The following is a 19,532-nucleotide window of genomic DNA, read 5'->3' as shown; positions in this document are numbered from 1 at the left end:
GTGAAATATTCAACCTGTGAGTCATCAAAGTGCAGTCCACAGCATCTACACATCCTAAGGTTCCTCATGACAAGGGGTAAAGTCAACACTAAACTGAACAGGGAAACACATAGTAACTTAGGCTTTACAACAGCACTAAAGAGAAAAAAAGGTACCTTTTGAATCTTAATGCAAAATGCTAAAGTAACAGTGGTTTCTGCTAAGACAGAAGTCACTCTGCATGAAACTTTAAGCTTCCTATAAGAATAAATTTTGAAATCCAGAAGTAGAAAAAATAGCAAACTCTGTAAACGTTTGCATTTCTTCTATGCAAACCAGGCTTTAAATACTGAGTTCATGTTAGTATTCTGATTAGTGTAAGCATTTAGTTATCTGGAATGGAAGGGCTTTTTGCTTTTACATTAGCTTAAAAGTAAGATGGGATCCTCTAGCTCATAGAATGGAATAGAGCTGGCTTGACTTTCTCCAGAATCTGAATCATACGGAGCATCAGGGAGCTCTGTGAAACCGTACGCTAGTTGTTCATCTTCTGCGTCTGATCGGACATAGCAGGAAGGGTTGGCATACTCCTCATCTTCTACACTGTTGAAATCTTGAGGAATATATAACATCCCTGGATAGTTCCTACTAACCAAGTCACTTGTGGTTTTAAGGGAGATTTTTCTAAAAGCCATGAGATGCATATGAGAAAATTTTGAATACTTGAAGCGCTTAAAGCCAAGGGATTCTATAGCAATCTTCCAGCTCTTCATCATCATAGCATGCCGGTTCTGATGGGAGGAGTCGGGAGTGATGATGAGCAGTAAGCCGTTCAGCACTAACAGCTCATGAGCTTTCTTGCAGCAAATCCATCGCTGGTAGGGTGATGGAAAATAGGAAAGAAGGAGAGAGAAAACAACCACATGAAAAAGTTCTCCGGGAAGAGAATCAATCGGATTCTTCAGTTGCTTCAGAAAAGCGTCTATAGCGTCTTGTGCAAGTTGAAGTGGCTGCTGAAGCTGCAAGTTCAGGAAGTCACACTTATACACACTCTGTAGAAATAAAAACAACAACGAAGGCAGGGTGAGAATTACACAGTGTGGTATGTATGCCTGTAATCCCAGGACTCAGGAACCTGAGCTAAGGACTGTAGGTTGGAAGCTAGTCTGGGTGACAAAGTGAAACCTTGCCTCAGAAGAGAAGAAAATAAAAATAAAAATCAATGTCAAGAATATGTGCACCTGCCTTCCGGTCTGGGCCTGAGCACTGAGCAGATCCCAGGCAGCACCTCTGTCCCCAATCTCATAGAACCCAGAAAAAGCGGGGCTCCCAGGTGCTCTAACCCTGGCATTATCTTAGGTAAGCAGACAACAATGTCTGCTCCAAACCGGGAGTAACTGGGACCCACTAGGACCCAGGAAGTCACTCCTGGCCCAGAGCACTGAGCAGATTTTGGGCCCCAGCTCTTAGCCCAGTAGTAACACCACCCCACACAGTTCTGATAAAAACCAAGATAATAGGAAAGACAGGCTCCAATCAGAGACAGGGCAGGTAGCACTAAGGAGACCCAGATGGCAAAAGACAAGCGCAAGAATATAAGCATCAGCAACCCATGGTATTTAGCATCAGTAGAACCTAGTTCTCCCACACAAGAAAGTCCTGAATTCCCCATATCACTAGGAAAGCAAGATTTAGATTTAAAATCACTTTTAATGATGATGATAGAGGACTTTAAGAAAAACATAAATAACACTCTCAAAGAATTTGAGAAGAACACAGGTAAACAGGTAGAAGCCGTTAAAGAGGAAACACAAAAATTCCTTAAAGAATTACAAGAGAACACAACCAAACAGGTGAAGGAATTGAACAAAACCATCCAGGACATAAAAGTGGAAGTAGAAACCATCAGGAAATCACAAAGGGAGACTACCCTGGAGATAGAAAACCTAGGAAAGAAATCAGGAGTCACAGACGCAAGCATCACCAACAAAATACAAGAGATAGAAGAGAGAATCTCAGGTGCATAAGATACAATAGAAAATATTGACACAACTGTCAAAGGAAACGCAAAATGCAAACAGTTCTTAACACAAAACATCCAGGAAATCCAGGACACAATGAGAAGACCTAACCTAAGGATAATAGGTATAGATGAGAGTGAAGATTCCCAACTTAAAGGACCAATAAATATCTTCAACAAAATTATAGAAGAAAACTTCCCTAATCTAAAGAAAAAGATGCCCATAAACATACAAGAAGCTTATAGAATGCCAAATAGACTAGACCAGAAAAGAAATACCTCCCATCACATAATAATCAAAACACCAAGTGCACAAAACAAAGAGAGAATACTAAATGCAGTAAGGGAAAAAGGCCAAGTAACATATAAAGGCAGACCTACCAGAATTACACCAGACTTTTCACCAGATACTATAAAAGCTAGAAGATGCTGGACAGATGCCATACAGACCCTAAGAGAACACAAATGCTAGCCCAGACTACTATACCCAGCAAAACTCTCAATCACTATAGATGGAGAAACTGAGATATTCGATGACAAATCCAAGTTTATACAATATCTTTCCACAAATCAGCCCTACAAAGGATAACAGATAAAAAACTCCAACACAAGGATGGAAACTACACCCTAGAAAGAGCAAGAAAGTAATCCTCTTCCAACAAATCCAAAAGAAGATAGCCATACAAAGATAATTTCACCTCTAATAATAAAAATAACAAGAAGCAACAATCACTGTTCCTTAACATCTGTTAACATCAGTGGACTCAATCCCCCAATTAAAACACACAGGCTAATGGACTGGATATATAAACAGGGCTCAGCATTTTGCTGCATACAGGAAACCCGCCTCAGTGACAAAGACAAACTCTAAACTCTACCTTAGAGTAAAAGGCTGGAAAACAATCTTTCAAGCAAATGGCCCCAAGAAACAAGCTGGAGTAGCCATTCTAAAATCTCCAGCCTGAGAACACAAAGGGAGGGACTCATGGTTCCACCTGTATAGGTAGTTGAGGGTGGCCTTGCCGGGCATCAGTGGAAGGGGACAGCCTAGGTACCTGAAAGTTTGGATTCCATAGTGGGGAATTTCAAGAGCAGGGAGGTGGGAATGAGAGGATGTTGGGAGCACACACTCATAGTAATTGGAGGAGTAGGGTTGGGGTAAGGGGTTAGGCATCAGTGAAAGTAGAGGGCCTTGGTACCTCAAAGTTTGGATTCCCTAGTGTTGGGGGAATTTAAGAGCAGGGAGGTGAAAATGGGAGGATGGTGGTAGTACACCTTCATGGAAACTCGCAGAATTATATGGATTAGACATGACAGAGGCAGGCCACCAGAAGACTAGATTCCAGAATTCAAACAAGAAATTATCTTGATACTAAAATTTGTTTTGAGAATTGTATATTGCAGAATACACAGCCTTGGTGTATCTACTCGTCAAGTGAGCTGAGCAGACCTGCTCGAACCTCTGAAGTCCTGGAATTGCAGCTGGATGCAGTGAAGACACAGTGTCAGAGGCTTATCAATTTACTCTTCTCCCTGCCCCTCTTCTAATGTCTCAACGCCCATAATCAGCTTGAAGAAGTTAATGAAGAGTTGGCACCCCTATTCCCTGGGCTTGGGGACTGAGGTGGTTAATATTGGGCTGTCTTTCTAGGGAAAAGTAGTGGTTTGGTTGGAACAGGGAGGATTAGCTAGGAGTTATTGCATAGCCATAACTTATTGGTAGAAATATGTATAACTGTTATTAAGATGAAGTTATAATTTCTTAAATGACACAAAATTTACTTTGATTTCAAATTTAAGGTTTTCGTTGGTATGGGCTTCTTATTGATATAAAAGTGAGATTAATATTGTTACTCTCATAGGCCTTGTGCCTATATAACACATTTAGGAATACAAGGCTTAGACCTAGTCCTTCTTTAACTTTTTAAACTGATTTGAGATGGTTAGCCTGTGAATTAAGGGCCTATAGCAAATTCATGGCTCTAAGTTTATTATTAGGGCATTTTCTGTATTTTATTTAGCTGAGAGGAGTTAACAAACAATAGTCCAGATGGCCTTACATGGATAGTTGGTTTTCAAAACATCAGAAGTCCACGGAATTGACATTACAAACATTTTTGTATTAATGTCCATTTTGATTAGAGACCTGTCTGCTCCTGACAGCTTCCTGTCTTGGATTCTAAGAAGAAATTGAGCATCTTTGGAGTTACTCCAAAGTTTGTGGTGAGACAGCCACTAGGCAAGAATTGCCTCTTTTCATCTACAGACAAATTACTGTCCAGAACAGGACACACATGCAGAATAGTCGACTGATTATATCTGCCAAGACAGAGTAATCAGCCCTTAATAATTCTGCATCCCTAGGTCTGTCAGATGATCCTGGGCCAGAAGGCTGAAGATCGAATGCTCCAACGTTTTGTAGTATAGGGACTGTCCAGGTGCTCAGCAGTCTCTATAATTTGGCTAAGTTTTAGAAGCTATGATTTGTGCTTCCCATAATTTCAGTTAACTCAGTCATTCTGGATTTCTGACAGGTTGAGAATTACAGTCTCATAGCCAATCCTTGCTATTTACTTTGAGAGAAAAGGTTTGAGAGGATGGTTTTCAGCTGACATTCATTCTAAAGCCAAGAAAAAAATCCAGGTTCAGAATTCTTTTAATTAGGAGGGAGGACAGAGGTTCTGTTTAGTCAACAAAATGATGAACTGGGTATTAGGTCTATCTTGTATCTTACTGACACAAATTGATATAGTTATGCTCTAATTGTATTCTAAGAGAAAAGTTTTATTTTAACAGGAAGGGTGATATGTAGGAGGAGCTAAAGTGGCAGGAGTAAGGAGAGGAGGAGAAGGAGAGGAGATGCTAGGTGACAAGGGGGGTGGGCATGGAGGTGGATGTTCGAGTGTCCCCACCGGTCAAAGATAATTGATATATCTAGGTTGGGTACTGGGTTACACTTCTGATTGATATTGAGCATTACCAAACTTATACAGCCTTTGATTAACATTAAAAGAATAGTATAAAAGCAAAAGTGGGGATGGGATAGGGGTTTTCTAGGGAGGGAAAAAGGGGATGGCATCTGAAATGTAAATAAAATGTCCAATAAAGATTTTCACATAAAAAAAAACAAACAAAAACAAAACAACAAACAAAAAAACCCTCCACAGCCTCAGAACTGGCTGGGGTCATGCTAAGAAAGAAAGAAAGAAAGAAAGAAAGAAAGAAAGAAAGAAAGAAAGAAAGAAAGAAAGAAAGAAAGGAAGGAAGGAAGGAAAAGAAAGGAAGGAAAGAAAAGAGAAAAAAAGAAAAAAGAAAAAAAAGAATATGTGCACCTTAATACATAAGCTTCACACCATTATTTAACATCTCATACTTTTATATGGAATTCAGCACTGATTACTTATTCCTTCTAACTCTACACAGATTTTCATTTCTTTCTATTTATTTATTCATTTTTTTAAATTTACTTGAGACGGGGTCTCCAGTGGTTCAGGATAGCCTCAAACCTTGAAGTCAAGGTTAACACAGGGCTTCTAAACCTGTCTTCTTCTCTCAAGTGTTGAGATTGCGTATGTGTATCACCCATACCCTGTTCTCAACTAAACTTAAAAAATGTGAATAATTAAATCTCCCAAACTTCTAATCATCATTCTATACATGCAAACAAATACACACAAACTTTCTCTCACACCACTAAATTAGGGATAATTTAAAGCATCTACTTAAAATTGATGCTTATTTGGAATTTAATTCGTTAAGAACATACAAGAATGATTCATTTCTAATGTTGCTCACATTGGTATTTAGTTTATTATCAACAGTTAGCCAAATAAGCAAATATATATATATATATATATATATATATATATATATATATATATATTTTTTTTTTTTTTTTTTTCATTCGTCAAGTGCTTTGTCGCAATGATGAAAGTGTAAGTGATGGATAAACTTTAAATATGCAGAATGACAGAATGATGCTAGTACTCTTTAAAGGTCAGTAAAATGGTTTGTACTGTACTAACTCCAAACATTTAAAAATGATAACACTACGTTTCCTCTTAAAAAATTAATTTCTTTCTTGAAGCATATTGCATATTAAATTTAATTAATGCCATCAAATGATTAAAGAAAACACAATAAAGGAATAAATATTTCATAATGGGCTAGACACTAATGTCTATAGAAAAATGAATAAGAGTACTATAGGGTTTATGGGATGGCTCCATGGGTAAAAGCACTTGCCATGATAGCCTCAAGACCTGAGGTTTTTTTTCCCTAGAAAACTCACATAAAAAGCGATGCACACAACCTAGAACCTCAGCACTCCTAAAGCAAGATGAAAGGCTAAGACAGGAGACTCTTCTCTATGTAGTACAAAGGCAGTCACCTATGCATCCTAAGCCAATACAGCTACACAAACATCTTTGTAACCACAAATTTTTAAATTACAATGATTTTTACGACAACATGCTTCCAAATCCTGACTTTCTAGATATACAGAAGGTATAAAACAAAGAAAAGTAAAATGTTAATATTGGTTAGCTAAATGCTAAACATTTTCAGAAATAATTTGCTAGTTGGTAGAAAGGAAGTATATCATTTGAAGAATGTAAATATAGTACTTTTTCTTTTTAAGGATACAAGTTAAAAACAGAGTCTGTAAATAAAACCACATACCTCTACAGCAGGTACAATATCTATGCCAACAGTTAGAAATTCTTCAAACTTCAAAAATGGATTAAAGCAGCTGCCAACATCAAGTAATCTGATCTTTCCTGAGGCTTGAAGCAACCTAAAAACAGGGACATGATTTAAAAAGCACACTGAAAGGAACACATGCAAAATCCCCATGCAAGAACAATTCTCCTTCCATTATGAGCTCTTTATTTTAGGAGGACTGAAAGAAATGCTGTTGATGTTAGTATGTCTATGCATTCCATGTTAAAGGAAAGATGCCTAGAACTTTCATATGCCACTATATATTCTATATCTAAATAAATACAGTACTTTTAAGAACAGCTGTAAAAGGTGAGGCCATGTTTTCTATTTCTTGAACTGTTTTAATGTCTGGTATATAGTGGTATCTGACAGCTGCTTCTTCATTTAAACTTTTGTAGAATACCATGGCATGAAGCCTCTGAGAGCACTCTATACTCACAGACAATCAAATAAGAACACAAATAGCAACTTACTATTGTGAAAATAATTTTTTTCATAGCCAAGACCCACATATTAGATTTTGAGAACATTTTGTATAGGAAAGAATGAACTCAAATTAATTCTCCATAGTCAATACAATTAAAATTTCACTTTGTCTCAGTGTCTTAAATGAACAAAAGGAAAACAATAAATATTAAAATACAGTTCTTTAAAACACTGAATTTTCTTATTGTATACAAGTATTCTTCATTGCCAAAAACAACCGAAAATGCTGTAGCAGATTTAATCATGTAATCACAAGTTCAGTATGGCTCTATGGGGTAGCCTTTGTTGGTCCCAAATTCAGGCTGAATAAAAACAATAGAACAATATGTTTCAACTTTGAACATACACCATTTTAACTAATATAATTTTCTATACAAAATTGATGAGTACCACCTGAAAAATAAAGGAAAGATAATATAAATAAATATGGAAAGACAGATTTTTTTTAAAGGCTAAAGTGTAGAGATTTGTCTAGCTTTGTCCTGTGCCTTGGCTAGTATTTGTTTTAGAATGGCTTTAAACTACAAATCTAAAAGTGATTTTTTTTTTTTTTAGAGAAAAAAAATGTAAAAAGTGGGTTATATATTCAGTTAAGACCTTGATGTACTAACATTTTATAGAAATGAAAAGTCATCTGTTCTATTTCAAATCATATATAATAGACTTTTTACTACAGTACACAACACTAGATAGCATCCAAAATATGAATCAATTAAAAAAAGATTTTATAAATAAAATATAATTTTAAAAACTTACCTGAATAAGGTTATAGGGGTATAGGGGATGAGCAATTTTTCCAAGTGAACTCTGTGTGTGTGTGGGTGTGTGTGTATGTAAATAAAACAGCTTGTTCTGACTAGAAAAATCAAGATATATGTCAACTTCTGTAAGAAATAGCCAGAAACTTTCTCAGTGACAAGAACTGCTATGGAAACTTGAAAGGTTACCTTCTGTACCATAGCCAATCTAAGCTGAATTCTGTCATATGTAAACTGGATTATCCCTATGGGAAATAATCACTTGCCAAGTGAATTAACTTGTCAGTCTTTGAAATATGATAATATACTAGTTGAAAAAAGATAGAAAAAACCATGTTGCATTAATCTGTTTTAAGTCAGACCATTTTTATAGTTTTATGTAGGGTGGTGGTTTATTTTTCTTCTTAGGGATAGTTTACAATACTAAAAACTGTCCCTTATATTAGTGAGTTATGTACAAATTGAAACTGTAAATTGTGAACACTGGAAAGCAAGCACCATTGTGACATAAACATCGTAGTAATATATTTAAAATGAATGTAAATGGAAGTTAAAATTACATTACTGTGAAACTTACCTTCCCACTCTTAAATGTCAGAGATTTGTGTTAGTGGGTAATTCTTAAGAGCTTTGAAAACAGTGCACAATCCATGTAACCCAGAATTATTATTTCTTTGTAACTTATTATTCAGCTTGGTGAGTGCTTTTGATTTGGCAGATTGATAACATGGCATAATATATTTACTTAGTTGGAAACAATTATTTCTACATACTTTTTAAAAAAATATCTGCTAGATGAAACATACAGTAAAACTACCTGTACTAAAATTTGGGAGAACTTTAGGTCCTTTAAAAGTATTAATAATCATTAGCTACATCTGTGGTAAAATGTTTATTCTGGTTTACTTAGAAATGATAAACATTTAAAGTGTTAACATCTTATGAATGCAGTGAATTAATAGAATAAACATTTTGCAAAAAATCGCTTGATAAGGATTATAAACTTTATTTTTGCACTTAAAGATACTTTTTTGTTTTCTCTAAATGTGTCACAGATGTAGTTTCCAATTTCTTGCTAGTTTGTGTGACTTACTTACTGATCATCCGTTACTACAGGTTGGTTTTTTAAAACAGTGCTTCCCTGAACCCAGGGCCTTACAGACCCCGAGAGTGTTACAGCCCTGAGCTATACCTCCAACTTCTAAAGGTCTGATTGAAATCCAAGAAACATTTCCTCTTAAAGAAAGCAAGTATATTCTTGTTTTTTTTCTCCAAATACTGAGTGTAGAAATTTTTTAAAGCATAGGATTTTTATTTCAATTTTCCTCAGTATTTCTAAACAGCCCCCATTTGATGAGGGTGTGTGCGGGGAGGGGTGATGAATGTGAATGTGTAATATATATTTGCAGTGTGTATTTGGCAGTTATTTTATTGCAGTGTGTGTAAATGATGCCTGTGAGTTATGTGAAACCACCTTCCCCATCACCATTATTCCAGTCAATTGGGTGGGTGTTTATTGTACTTCAACTTTTATTGGTTATGTAGATGGGGATATTTAAATGTCAGAGTTTCTTCTTCACCTTATGGCTTGCATTACTGAAGGCCAAAAGTAGATAAGATGATGCTGAATGTATCCTACAGTAGTACATCATAGTTCCCACTGCATGAAGACAGCAGAATTCACACCAGTTCATCACGTTGCTCTTGATAGAGAAGGTGCTTAGAGGGGCTGGCATGGCAAACCTTCTCGTCTTATGTCTTGATGATAACTAATCTTTAATCTGAATAATCTCAGTTTTGCCAAATACTCAATGGCATTTAAAAGAATTCTATTTACATTCTTACCCACCTGTTTTTTGGATACTGATGAAACCTTCCAGTGATAGGGGTTTGTTGTCTTACCTGCATATTTTTCATATAATCAAATGATATGCAGAATTTCAATTTATTTTTAATTCCTAAAGTTAAGGTAGTTTCAATATTATTTCACATTGCTTTTTCTTTCTAAATAACCAGATTTGCTTTACAAAGACTTAGGGGCGTAATTAAGTTAGTATCTTTCACTTAGGGTAAAGAGAACAAGAAAATATTATTTAAGAGTTAGGAGCACTTTGTCTAGTTTTGTTAGTTATGTATGGCCTTAATAATCAGTCTCTTGGCTTAAATGTTCACTGGTTTTACTTTGACACAGTGAACAGCACTAGGGTTCAGTTCCTGATGCTTCTGTTGGCAATATATATTAACCATATTTTACGAGTATCATTCTGGCTTTTTATGGAAAAGAAAAATCAAACAGTATATTCCTTTTGAGGGTTTTTTTAATACGTAAATATATATAAACATAATATATGATGGATTTTTTCTAGTTTTTTATATTTCCTTACAATTTGGTGGCTATTACTCTAACTCTAGACTCTTTGGCATATACTAAGTAGCTAGACTGGGCTTTCAAGAATACGCATGGACATTTCAGTTTTTATTAGCTGAATGAGGACATTTTGAATTCTCTTTAAAGTCACCTGATTATTAAATAACAATGTTTATTTTTAAAACTAACAATTTATTTGTTGTGTCTTACTACACATTACACAGTCCTAAAAGTGGGGCTCTGATGTCTGTGAGCTGTGGGCCAAGTATTCTGTTTTCAGTTCTATAGCACAGAACACTGATTAGAAATGTAAAGAGATACCCACATCGATGTTCTGTTTTTGTTTTTCCAACTGATTCAGGTGTCCATTGAGTGACGTATATCTTAATGTTGGGAGTGGTGTGTCAGAACCAGTTTATCTGGCTTCTGTTTTGTCCATAGATTTGTTCCTTTGTCAAAACTGTCCCTTCCCCCGCAAAATGGTGTGACACTCATGCATAAACTGTTAAAATGAGCATCTTTGTATTTGTATTGTTTTCAACATTGCCAAGGTGCTATAGGAAATTAAAATTACAAAATTAGAAAAAAATAAAATTATTGAAAAAAAAAAAAAGATAGAAGCCAGCAAATTCTTGTGATACAAGATATACAATCAGACAAAAAGTCTAGTCAACAGCCAGAGAAATGCCTAGCACACACTTGTGCAAATTTGAATATTCAGATGACAGTAGTTAGAACCAATGAGAATCTACAATATATGTAATATGTATACCACTCAATCACCATTCTAACCCTTATTTGAGGATATAGTTAAGAATATGACCTTTGAAATAAGAGCAATGTAGTTTAATAAAACTGATCTGTCTCTTAATATGTACTATGGGGATAAAGAGGACAAAATAAGACATTTATTCAATGCTTGGCCAATGCCTCGTATACATACATCCTCAGAAAATTGAAAATAGATCTACCTGAGGACTCAGCTATACCACTCTTGGGAATAGACACAAAATATACCCCACCATGCCACAGGAGCACGTGTTCCACTATGTTCATAGTGGCCTTATTTGTGGTAGCCAGAAGCGAAAACAACCCAGATGTCCCATAATGGAAGAATGGATACAAAGAAAGGTAGTTCATTTACAAAATGGAATACTACTCAGCTATTAAGAACAAGGACATCCTAAGTTTTGCAGGCAGATGACTAGAATTAGAAAATATCATCCTGAGTGAAGTAATTCAGAACCAAAAAGACATGCATGGTACATATTCACTAATAAGTGGATATTACCCCCCCCCCCCAAAAAAAAAAAAAGTACAGAATACTCAAGAGGCAGTCCACAGAATTCAAAAAGGTCAACAAGCTGAAGGGTCAAAGTGAGGACACCTCAGTCTCACTTGGCAGGGAGAAGAAAACAGGGTGGGAGGAAGGGAGCGACCTGGGAGGCAAAGGGGATGGTGGGAAGAGAAGAAAACATGATCTGGTTGGTATTGGGTGGGGAAAAGGGACTGAAATACCTGAGGTCCAGCAGAAAGAATGGAAACATGCAACCACTAGAAGTAGGAGGTTGGTGAGACCCTCCAGAATGCACCAGACACCTGGGAGGTGAGAGACTCTCAGGACTTAAAGAGAGGGGCCTTAGATGAAATGTTTTACAGTGGGGAGAGGGAACTTGTAGAGCCCAACTTCAGCAGAAAGACAGGACATCAAGTGAGGAAGGGTGTTGTCATCCCACAGTCAAACTCATAATTGTTCCTATCTGAAAGAACTGCATGAACAAAAATGGAGAGAAGCCTGAGGAAAAGAAGGTCCAGTGACAGGCCCAAAGTGGGATCCAGCTCAAGGGGAGGCCCCAAGGCCTGAAACTATTACTGAGGCTATAGAGAGCTCACAAAAAGGGAACTATCATGACTGCCCTCCGAAAGACCCAACAAACAGTTGAAAGAGTCAGATAGAGATATCTGCACTCAACCAATAGACAGACGCTGCTTATCCCTGTGGTTGAATTAGGGAAAAGCTGGAAGAAGCTGAGGAGGACGACGACCCTGTAGGAGGATCAGCAGACTCAATTAACCTGGACCCTCGAGATCTCTCAGACACTGGACCACCAACCAGGCAGCATACACCTGCTGATATGAGGCCCCCACACATATACAGCAGAGGACTGTCTGGGTCTGGGTTCAGTCAGAGAAGATGCACCTGTCCCTCAACAGACTGAGGCCCAGGGAGTTTAGCAGTCTGGTGGGATTGGGGGTTGGGGAGTGGGGAGATCCTCATGGAGACAGGGGAGCAGGGATCAGGATTAGGATATGAAACAGTCGGAGGGTGATCCGGGAGGGAAGAAAATCTGGAGTGCAAAAAAATAAAAATTAAAATAATAAAATAAAATAAAGTACTCATACTTTTTTTTTTTAAAGGCAGGGTCTGACCTAGAACTTGTTCTGCAGCTCAGACAGCTTCTAGCCCAGGATTACCTTCAACTCATAATTCCCCTGCCTTAGCCCTCTAGTGTGGAGACTACAAGTATGTGCTAGTGTGCCATTTTCCCCGACATTCAAAATTATCAAAAGGTGGAGCAATAAAAATGCCATTAGTCTTTACATAAAAGAAAGGAGCAACTGAATTTATTAAGCATGAGTTATCCTATGTTAATACTGACATAATAAAAATATTTAGAAAAATTCTCTAAAAATGCATTACCAGGTGAAGAGGTGGAATAGGGAACAAAGGACTGCACATTAGATATGTAGCTACAACATTGTTACACTACTTTCTATTTTCAGCATTTTTGATGATTCTTTTTACTGAGTTGCTGGTGACCATGATTTTCAAATTAATAAAATATTACTATGTCAGTAAGTTACTTATAAAAAGCCATACCCTTAATGATTCATGCGTAAGACTTTTCTTTACATGTAGGTAATAAGGCTATTATAAGGGTTATTTAAAAAACTTCTCCAATACTAGAAACAATAAAGGATATTCTTGAAATTAAATATTTTATTTATTCTTTCATACTGTTACAATTCTGAGAAATTGGCCATTACTTATATAAGAATAAATTGAACAAAAACTACATTATAAAGCTTGGTGCAGGGACATACTTCACAATTCTGTGAACCACTGTGGCTGAAGATGCCTGCTTTGCTTTTGGCAACCTCGCAATTAGGTAGGGAGTCTTTGTCAGCTAAGTGATGCACAGGGGAACAACTAGGCAGGGAAGGGAAGGCCCTCCAATAGCCAGAGGAACAAACCAGGGCAGAGGGATGACTGAAAACCTCATAGGGGCATAAACAGTATGTAGCTACCCCACAAGTTTCATGGTAGGTTTAGATCCCAAAATGCATGAGTCATTGACTAAGATTGGGTTATACACTATAGATCATTTATAGACATGAATTCTAGATCTCACAAGTGTTTCAACTTTCGCAGGCTCAAGTGATCTCTTTCTCCAACACACACACACACACACACACACACACACACACGCACGCACGCACGCACACACAAAGTTAGTGGAAATTTTCATATGTATGTATCTATGCACACTTTCTTTAACTTGATTTTTCCGTCCTTTCAAAGTTCTTCCAAATAACATTTTTTTTTTTCAAAACAGTAAGGTTACAAGCAAAGCAGGGATCTTATAAGATACAGTATTTAAAATTTAGAGTTTATAAATACAAAGCCTACAACTGGATAAACTTTAGAGAATGAGAGACCTTAGAAATATCAATCCTAAGTGAGATGTCTCCACCTAATCCTTCCCCTGACAGCTCAGGAAACTGCTGAAAAGGAGGCAGAAAGACTGTAGGAACCAGAAGGGAAGAAGCACACCAAGAAACCAAGGACTTCCAGATATAACAGGACCAGTGCACATATAAACTGAAACATTGTTGAGGCATTCACAGGGCCTGCACAGGTCTAATCCAGATGGGGTCCCAGTGCTGGGCTGGGAGAGAAGTCTCATCCTTAGCCTAGAAGCTATCTCCAATTGGTAAGAACTTTTAAAGGAATATTACTTTTTTCCAATGGAATCATACTTGTTATACAAACCTCCCTTAAAAGAGAGCCAATGCCCAGCAATAGATAACTAAGACAAAACAAACTATATAGTAGTTTTGGAGAGGTAGGGATGTGTGTGTGTGTGGGGGGGGGGGGATGAGAGGGAGGGAGGAAAAGAGAGGAGGGAGGGACAGAGAGAATGCATTATGGGGTTGTGGTTTTTAAACTGTAGAAGTCTTTTTGCTTGTATATTATAGTTTCTGGTTTTGTGTTTTTATGAAATTTCTGTGTTTGTGAAAATGTATGCCTCTGTGTCTATATATGATCCTTTTCTTTTCTGTTCACTTATTCATTCTATACTATTTCTGTTTGTTTTGTTTCACTTACTATTACTATTATTATAGATGCCTGTTTGTTTTCTAATAAGAGACAAAAAGAGGTGTCAGTTTGACTGGGTAGGGAGATATGGTAGGAGCTGGGAGAGGGAAAACCATAATAAAATATATTGTATAAAAATTTATTTTCAATAACAAAAATTGGAATTTATGTTTTTCTACTGTATATTACATTACTCCTATATATTACATTTTTCAGGGTCTTAAAAATTAAAATAATGCCAATGATAATACCTTACTTGTCATGTTTGTGGAAACAGCAAAATTTATGGTACTATTCAAAGCAGTGTATTGTCCAACTCTCAGTATCATTTCCAGTACACATAAAAGAAAGTTAAAGTCAATTATGTCATGAACTTTATGGATTATAAAATGTGTACGACCTACCAGAAATACATTGTTCATAATTCTTTAAGGCATGACATACAATTTTCTGTTGAAAGTTTTTCTTATAGCCATGCAACTTTCCTGTTATTTTCTATATTTTCTAACTGTGATAAAACCCATGTTTTCAGGGTACTTTTGAGACTGGGTCTCACTGTACTGCTCATGAACTAATCTCATCACTGTAGAGTGCCAGGGTGCCAGGATCACAGTCCATCACTCCATGTTTGGCTTTCAGAACACTGTGTTTAAAAAAAAAAAAAAAAAAAAAAAAAAAAAAAAAACTATGGGTAACCATAGGGGCTAGTCCCTGAGTCTAAGAGAAACCAATCTGCTCCACATATTCCCCTCATGGAAAAGTAAGAACATTTCTAGTCCAAAACAGAACTTGAAATGCTTAAAAACTAAGAATTATTGAGCTCTGGACAAGATGCCTTAGGTGGAAAATTCCACACCTGTCCTCACATGATGAATCACAGTCAAAAGCATAATCTTTTTACACATATGGTAACAATTAAATTCTAAGCTGTGTGTTACACGAAACAATGAAGCTGATGCCTCACCTGGTTTCCATCTCTAAGTTACCTCCTTGTATGCCTATAAAATTCCTCTAAAAAGAAAATATCTGAAAGCTAAAGCACAGCTGTTCCCACTTAGATAGCCAACCTGTAATACATCTTTTGAAAATAACATTCTAGAATGGGTAGCATGCAAACCATGAAATACAATCTGAAACTTCCATTTTTCTCTTCACTCAGCAGAAAAGAACCAGACATTTTTAATAAAGTTAAAATAAAAACAAGTTAGTAGTTCTACTAAACAACCATTGTTACTATCTAGAACAAACCATGTATCCACACGTCTTGTTTTGTGAATAGCATGTGGTTTTGTTTCTTGTTTGAGTTAGTCCTGGCACTGAACTCAGGGCCTCCTGTGTGCTAGACAGGTGTTTAACCACTGAGTTATGCTCTCCACTCTTATAAATACTTTATACTTGCAAACTACCATGTATATTATTAAGCTACCAAAAATAGTAATACAAAAATATATAGTTGAGAAATTAAACATAAACTAAGATATCTTAACTCCACATATATGTCTATTCTTTAATATATTTTCTTTTTAAAAATCTTAACACCTGTTTTTCTTAATTTCCCTGTTACCTAGCAGAGAACAAGAAAACAGTAGCACTTAACAAACACCACTGTCTTGAATGACTAGAAACATTACATTCTTATGTGTTCTAGTTGCTGAGACTACTTGATATTTCACTTAGGGAGTTTCTGCTCTTCAATTGTTAGCTTTTTCAGACTTAGTATCTTTTCAAATACTTTCTATTATTTTTGTGCCTGCTTCTTTCACTTACACACACACACACACAGAGTCTCTCTCTCTCTCTCTCTCTCTCTCTCTCTCTCTCTCTCTCTCTCTCTCTCTCTCTCTCTCTCCAGTTTCACTGGCTTTGAGTAAAGCCACCTGAGCAGTTACCATGTCCATTCACATATATTCTTCTGTCCACCAACTCCTTCTCCTTAGTGTCCTTTATACCTGAGTTAGGTTGAGGCATTTTGCATTTTATAGGTATGGTTATCATAATGTGCACAGTCCAATCTGAGACACTTCTGAAAATAAAACTAGCAAATATATAACACTGTACAAAAATAAAACATACGGTCATTCCAATTATAGGCAGAGTAGCAAAAGAAATTATAGTACCAATAATAGGTAAGTACTCAGCCAGCTAAAATGTCTTAACTGCCTTTCCCTCTTAAAAGCTGAGTATGATTTTTTTTTTTCATTGCTTTTGCGTTAGGAACATGCAACCATGTTCAGTATACTCTAGCATGAAATATACTTGTATGAATTTTCTGAAAATCAGCATTAGGTGTATGGCATAAAATTTAATATTCTACATAGTACTATTAACAATGGTAGTTTTTCAAAAATTTCTATGGCTTAATATCAACCCCCCTTTGATGAAAAATGGATTGTACTTATCAAAATACAAATGATTTAAGATCAACAACAACAACAACAAAAAAAGAATAAGTATGTTCTACGGCAAGTCTATAAAAAACCAGTGTTTACTGAGATTCAATACTGATAACAATATCCTATTTTAATGGCAAGATAGCACTCCCCAGTGAAAATTCATTCTTGGGTACATTACTTGACTCTAGTAGCTTTATAAGTAATATCATACAGCTAGAACAAGGGAACCACTCAAGCAAATACTTTCTCAGTCCCAACGTCTGGGTTTTTAGGAAATAAAAGAGGCTACTTTGAAGCCAGAGAGCTTCGCTTAAGGTTTTATGTTTTCACTATCAATTACATTTTTATCAATGAGTACAACACACACACACACACACACACACACACACACACCAAAACAAACAAACAAAAATTATAACATAGTTGAGACTAGAAAAACAATTAGCTTTGTATTTTGTATTGTCTTACACAACTCCTGTCCTTTTGCCTGAATTTCATTCTTCCTTGTTGCGTGATTACCCTTTCTTGGTTTCTTTTCTAAATGTTATATTACACCTATACTGAAAAACTGTTATAGGCTAGGGTCCACATATGAGGGAAAATGTGGGCTTTTTCCTTTGAGTTTGGCTGACCTAGCTTAGTGTTATATATTCTCAGTCCATCCATAATTCTGCAAATGTCATGATTTCATTTTTCTTTATAGCTGAGCAGTATACTTTTTGTGTGCATACAACATTTTCATTATTGGTTGTGCTATTGAAGGACATCTAGCTTAAATAGAAGAATGATAAGCATGGATGTGCAAATATCTCAGTGGTAGGGTATGGAGTGCTTTGAATATATGTCTAGGAGGGGAAGAGTTGGGTCAAGTGGTAGTAAATGCTAGTTTTTGTGGCAGTTAATTTAATCTCTGTTGAAGTAGAACCTCAAAGCCCCATTAATTATTATTTCTGATAGCTAAAGAGTAGTTTTGAATGGATAAAATTCAGCTGTACATACAGGGCCAGACCAATCAGGCTTCAAAGCATAATTCCAAGTCCACACAGGTGACCCTGGTCAATCCAAAGGGACAACAAAGAAAAGAAAAACACAGGAGAGACTTGAATGTAGAAAAGAGAGTAATATGAAGGGACAGGGTGAACAGGAAGAAGGGAGAAGAGGGAGCTATCAAAATGTATCATACACATGTGTGAAAGAACAAATTAGCAAAGAACAAATTCAATAAATAAAAATTTACAAATGAAAGTGGTGCTCATGGGGAAATAAGTAGGCAATGATTAAAACTGAATTTTATTCGTTCTTCAACACAATTTTATAACCTATACATACATCTGGACAGGAGCCTGAGAGTTACTCTCTGCTTTAGTATTTTGTTAATGTGATTATGTTAACATTAAAATATGTATTTAGATGGTTCAGGATAATGAAAAGAGAAGTCAGTACACATACAGGCACACAATTAATATGTGCTTATTCAGCTGTTTAAAACTCTAACCTGTATTTTCTAGAGATGTTTCTTTTAACTTTTCCAGCTACCATTACACTTATATAATTGCCATTAGCCTACTATAACCCCCACCCCTGTTGGGGGCCGACTTTTAGCAGAAAGCGGCTGTCAGCTTTGCAGCCATCTTGAGCCATATACCCTGACATGAGATTTAAATTGCAATAGCCTACAACAGCTGAGAACACTCGGATAATCTTGGTTTAGATACCTTGAGATTAAAGGTGTGTGAGATTAAAGGTGTGTGACTTAATAGTATACTTAGAAGTATAGAGATCAGAGTTAGAGACAAGACCTAAGGGCATGATTAAAGGTGTAACTTAGAGGCGTGGCTTAGAAGTGAGACATATAAAAGGCAGAGACAGAACAGATCAGAATTGAGACGATAGAAGACAGAACCAGAGATCAGAGAATATAGACGGAGATCAGAGACTATAGAGGGATCATCAGAGACAAATCTCAGACATTAGGTAGAATCTGCCGTCACCCTCGCTCTTGCTGAACCCCGACCTGAAGACCAGAGCAGCAGTTTGGGCCGGGATATAGTGGCCACCCAAACGTGGGTCGGCCCGGGCCTCAACATTTTGCCTGGGCTGCAACATTTATTTTGGCCGCCCCAACGTGGGGCTAGTGCGGTCCCCAACACACCCCATCCCCAGTTGAACTCCAAATCACTGAAATTTAGCTGTTATCCTTAACATTCTACAAAACCTCAAGACTGATGACCTCTTAGTTGGTAGAGGCAAGAACAGCCAGTTAGTTTGTATCTTACTGGTGAAAATAGCCATTTATTTCAAAAGAAAACACTGAAGAATCCATTTTTTAAATTATCTTTTTATATTTTGTATAAAGTGTCACTAGTTTTATGTTTACATTAGAGCAAGTTAAATTAAATTTCAATTACCAAGTAATAATTTGTTT

General features: G+C 36.5%; 1 protein-coding gene across 1 annotated transcript in view; it reads right to left on the bottom strand.

Annotated features, from left to right (window-relative positions):
• The window catches only part of Samtor (S-adenosylmethionine sensor upstream of mTORC1), a 59,549-nt gene that overhangs the window by 2,399 nt on the left and 37,618 nt on the right, over positions 1-19,532 (bottom strand). The window contains exons 4-5 of the mRNA XM_034519307.2: positions 6,680-6,794; positions 1-1,031 (exon numbers count right to left, since the gene is read on the bottom strand). The exon at positions 1-1,031 is cut by the window's left edge and continues 2,399 nt beyond it. Coding sequence (XP_034375198.1) covers positions 402-1,031; positions 6,680-6,794 — 745 coding nt within the window. The 3' untranslated portion in view covers positions 1-401. The remainder of the gene's footprint in view (positions 1,032-6,679; positions 6,795-19,532) is intronic.

The sequence above is a fragment of the Arvicanthis niloticus genome, chromosome 15 (assembly GCF_011762505.2).
Source record: "Arvicanthis niloticus isolate mArvNil1 chromosome 15, mArvNil1.pat.X, whole genome shotgun sequence".
NCBI classification, from domain to species: Eukaryota; Metazoa; Chordata; class Mammalia; order Rodentia; family Muridae; genus Arvicanthis; species Arvicanthis niloticus.
This window is presented reverse-complemented; position numbering and strand designations above follow the sequence as displayed.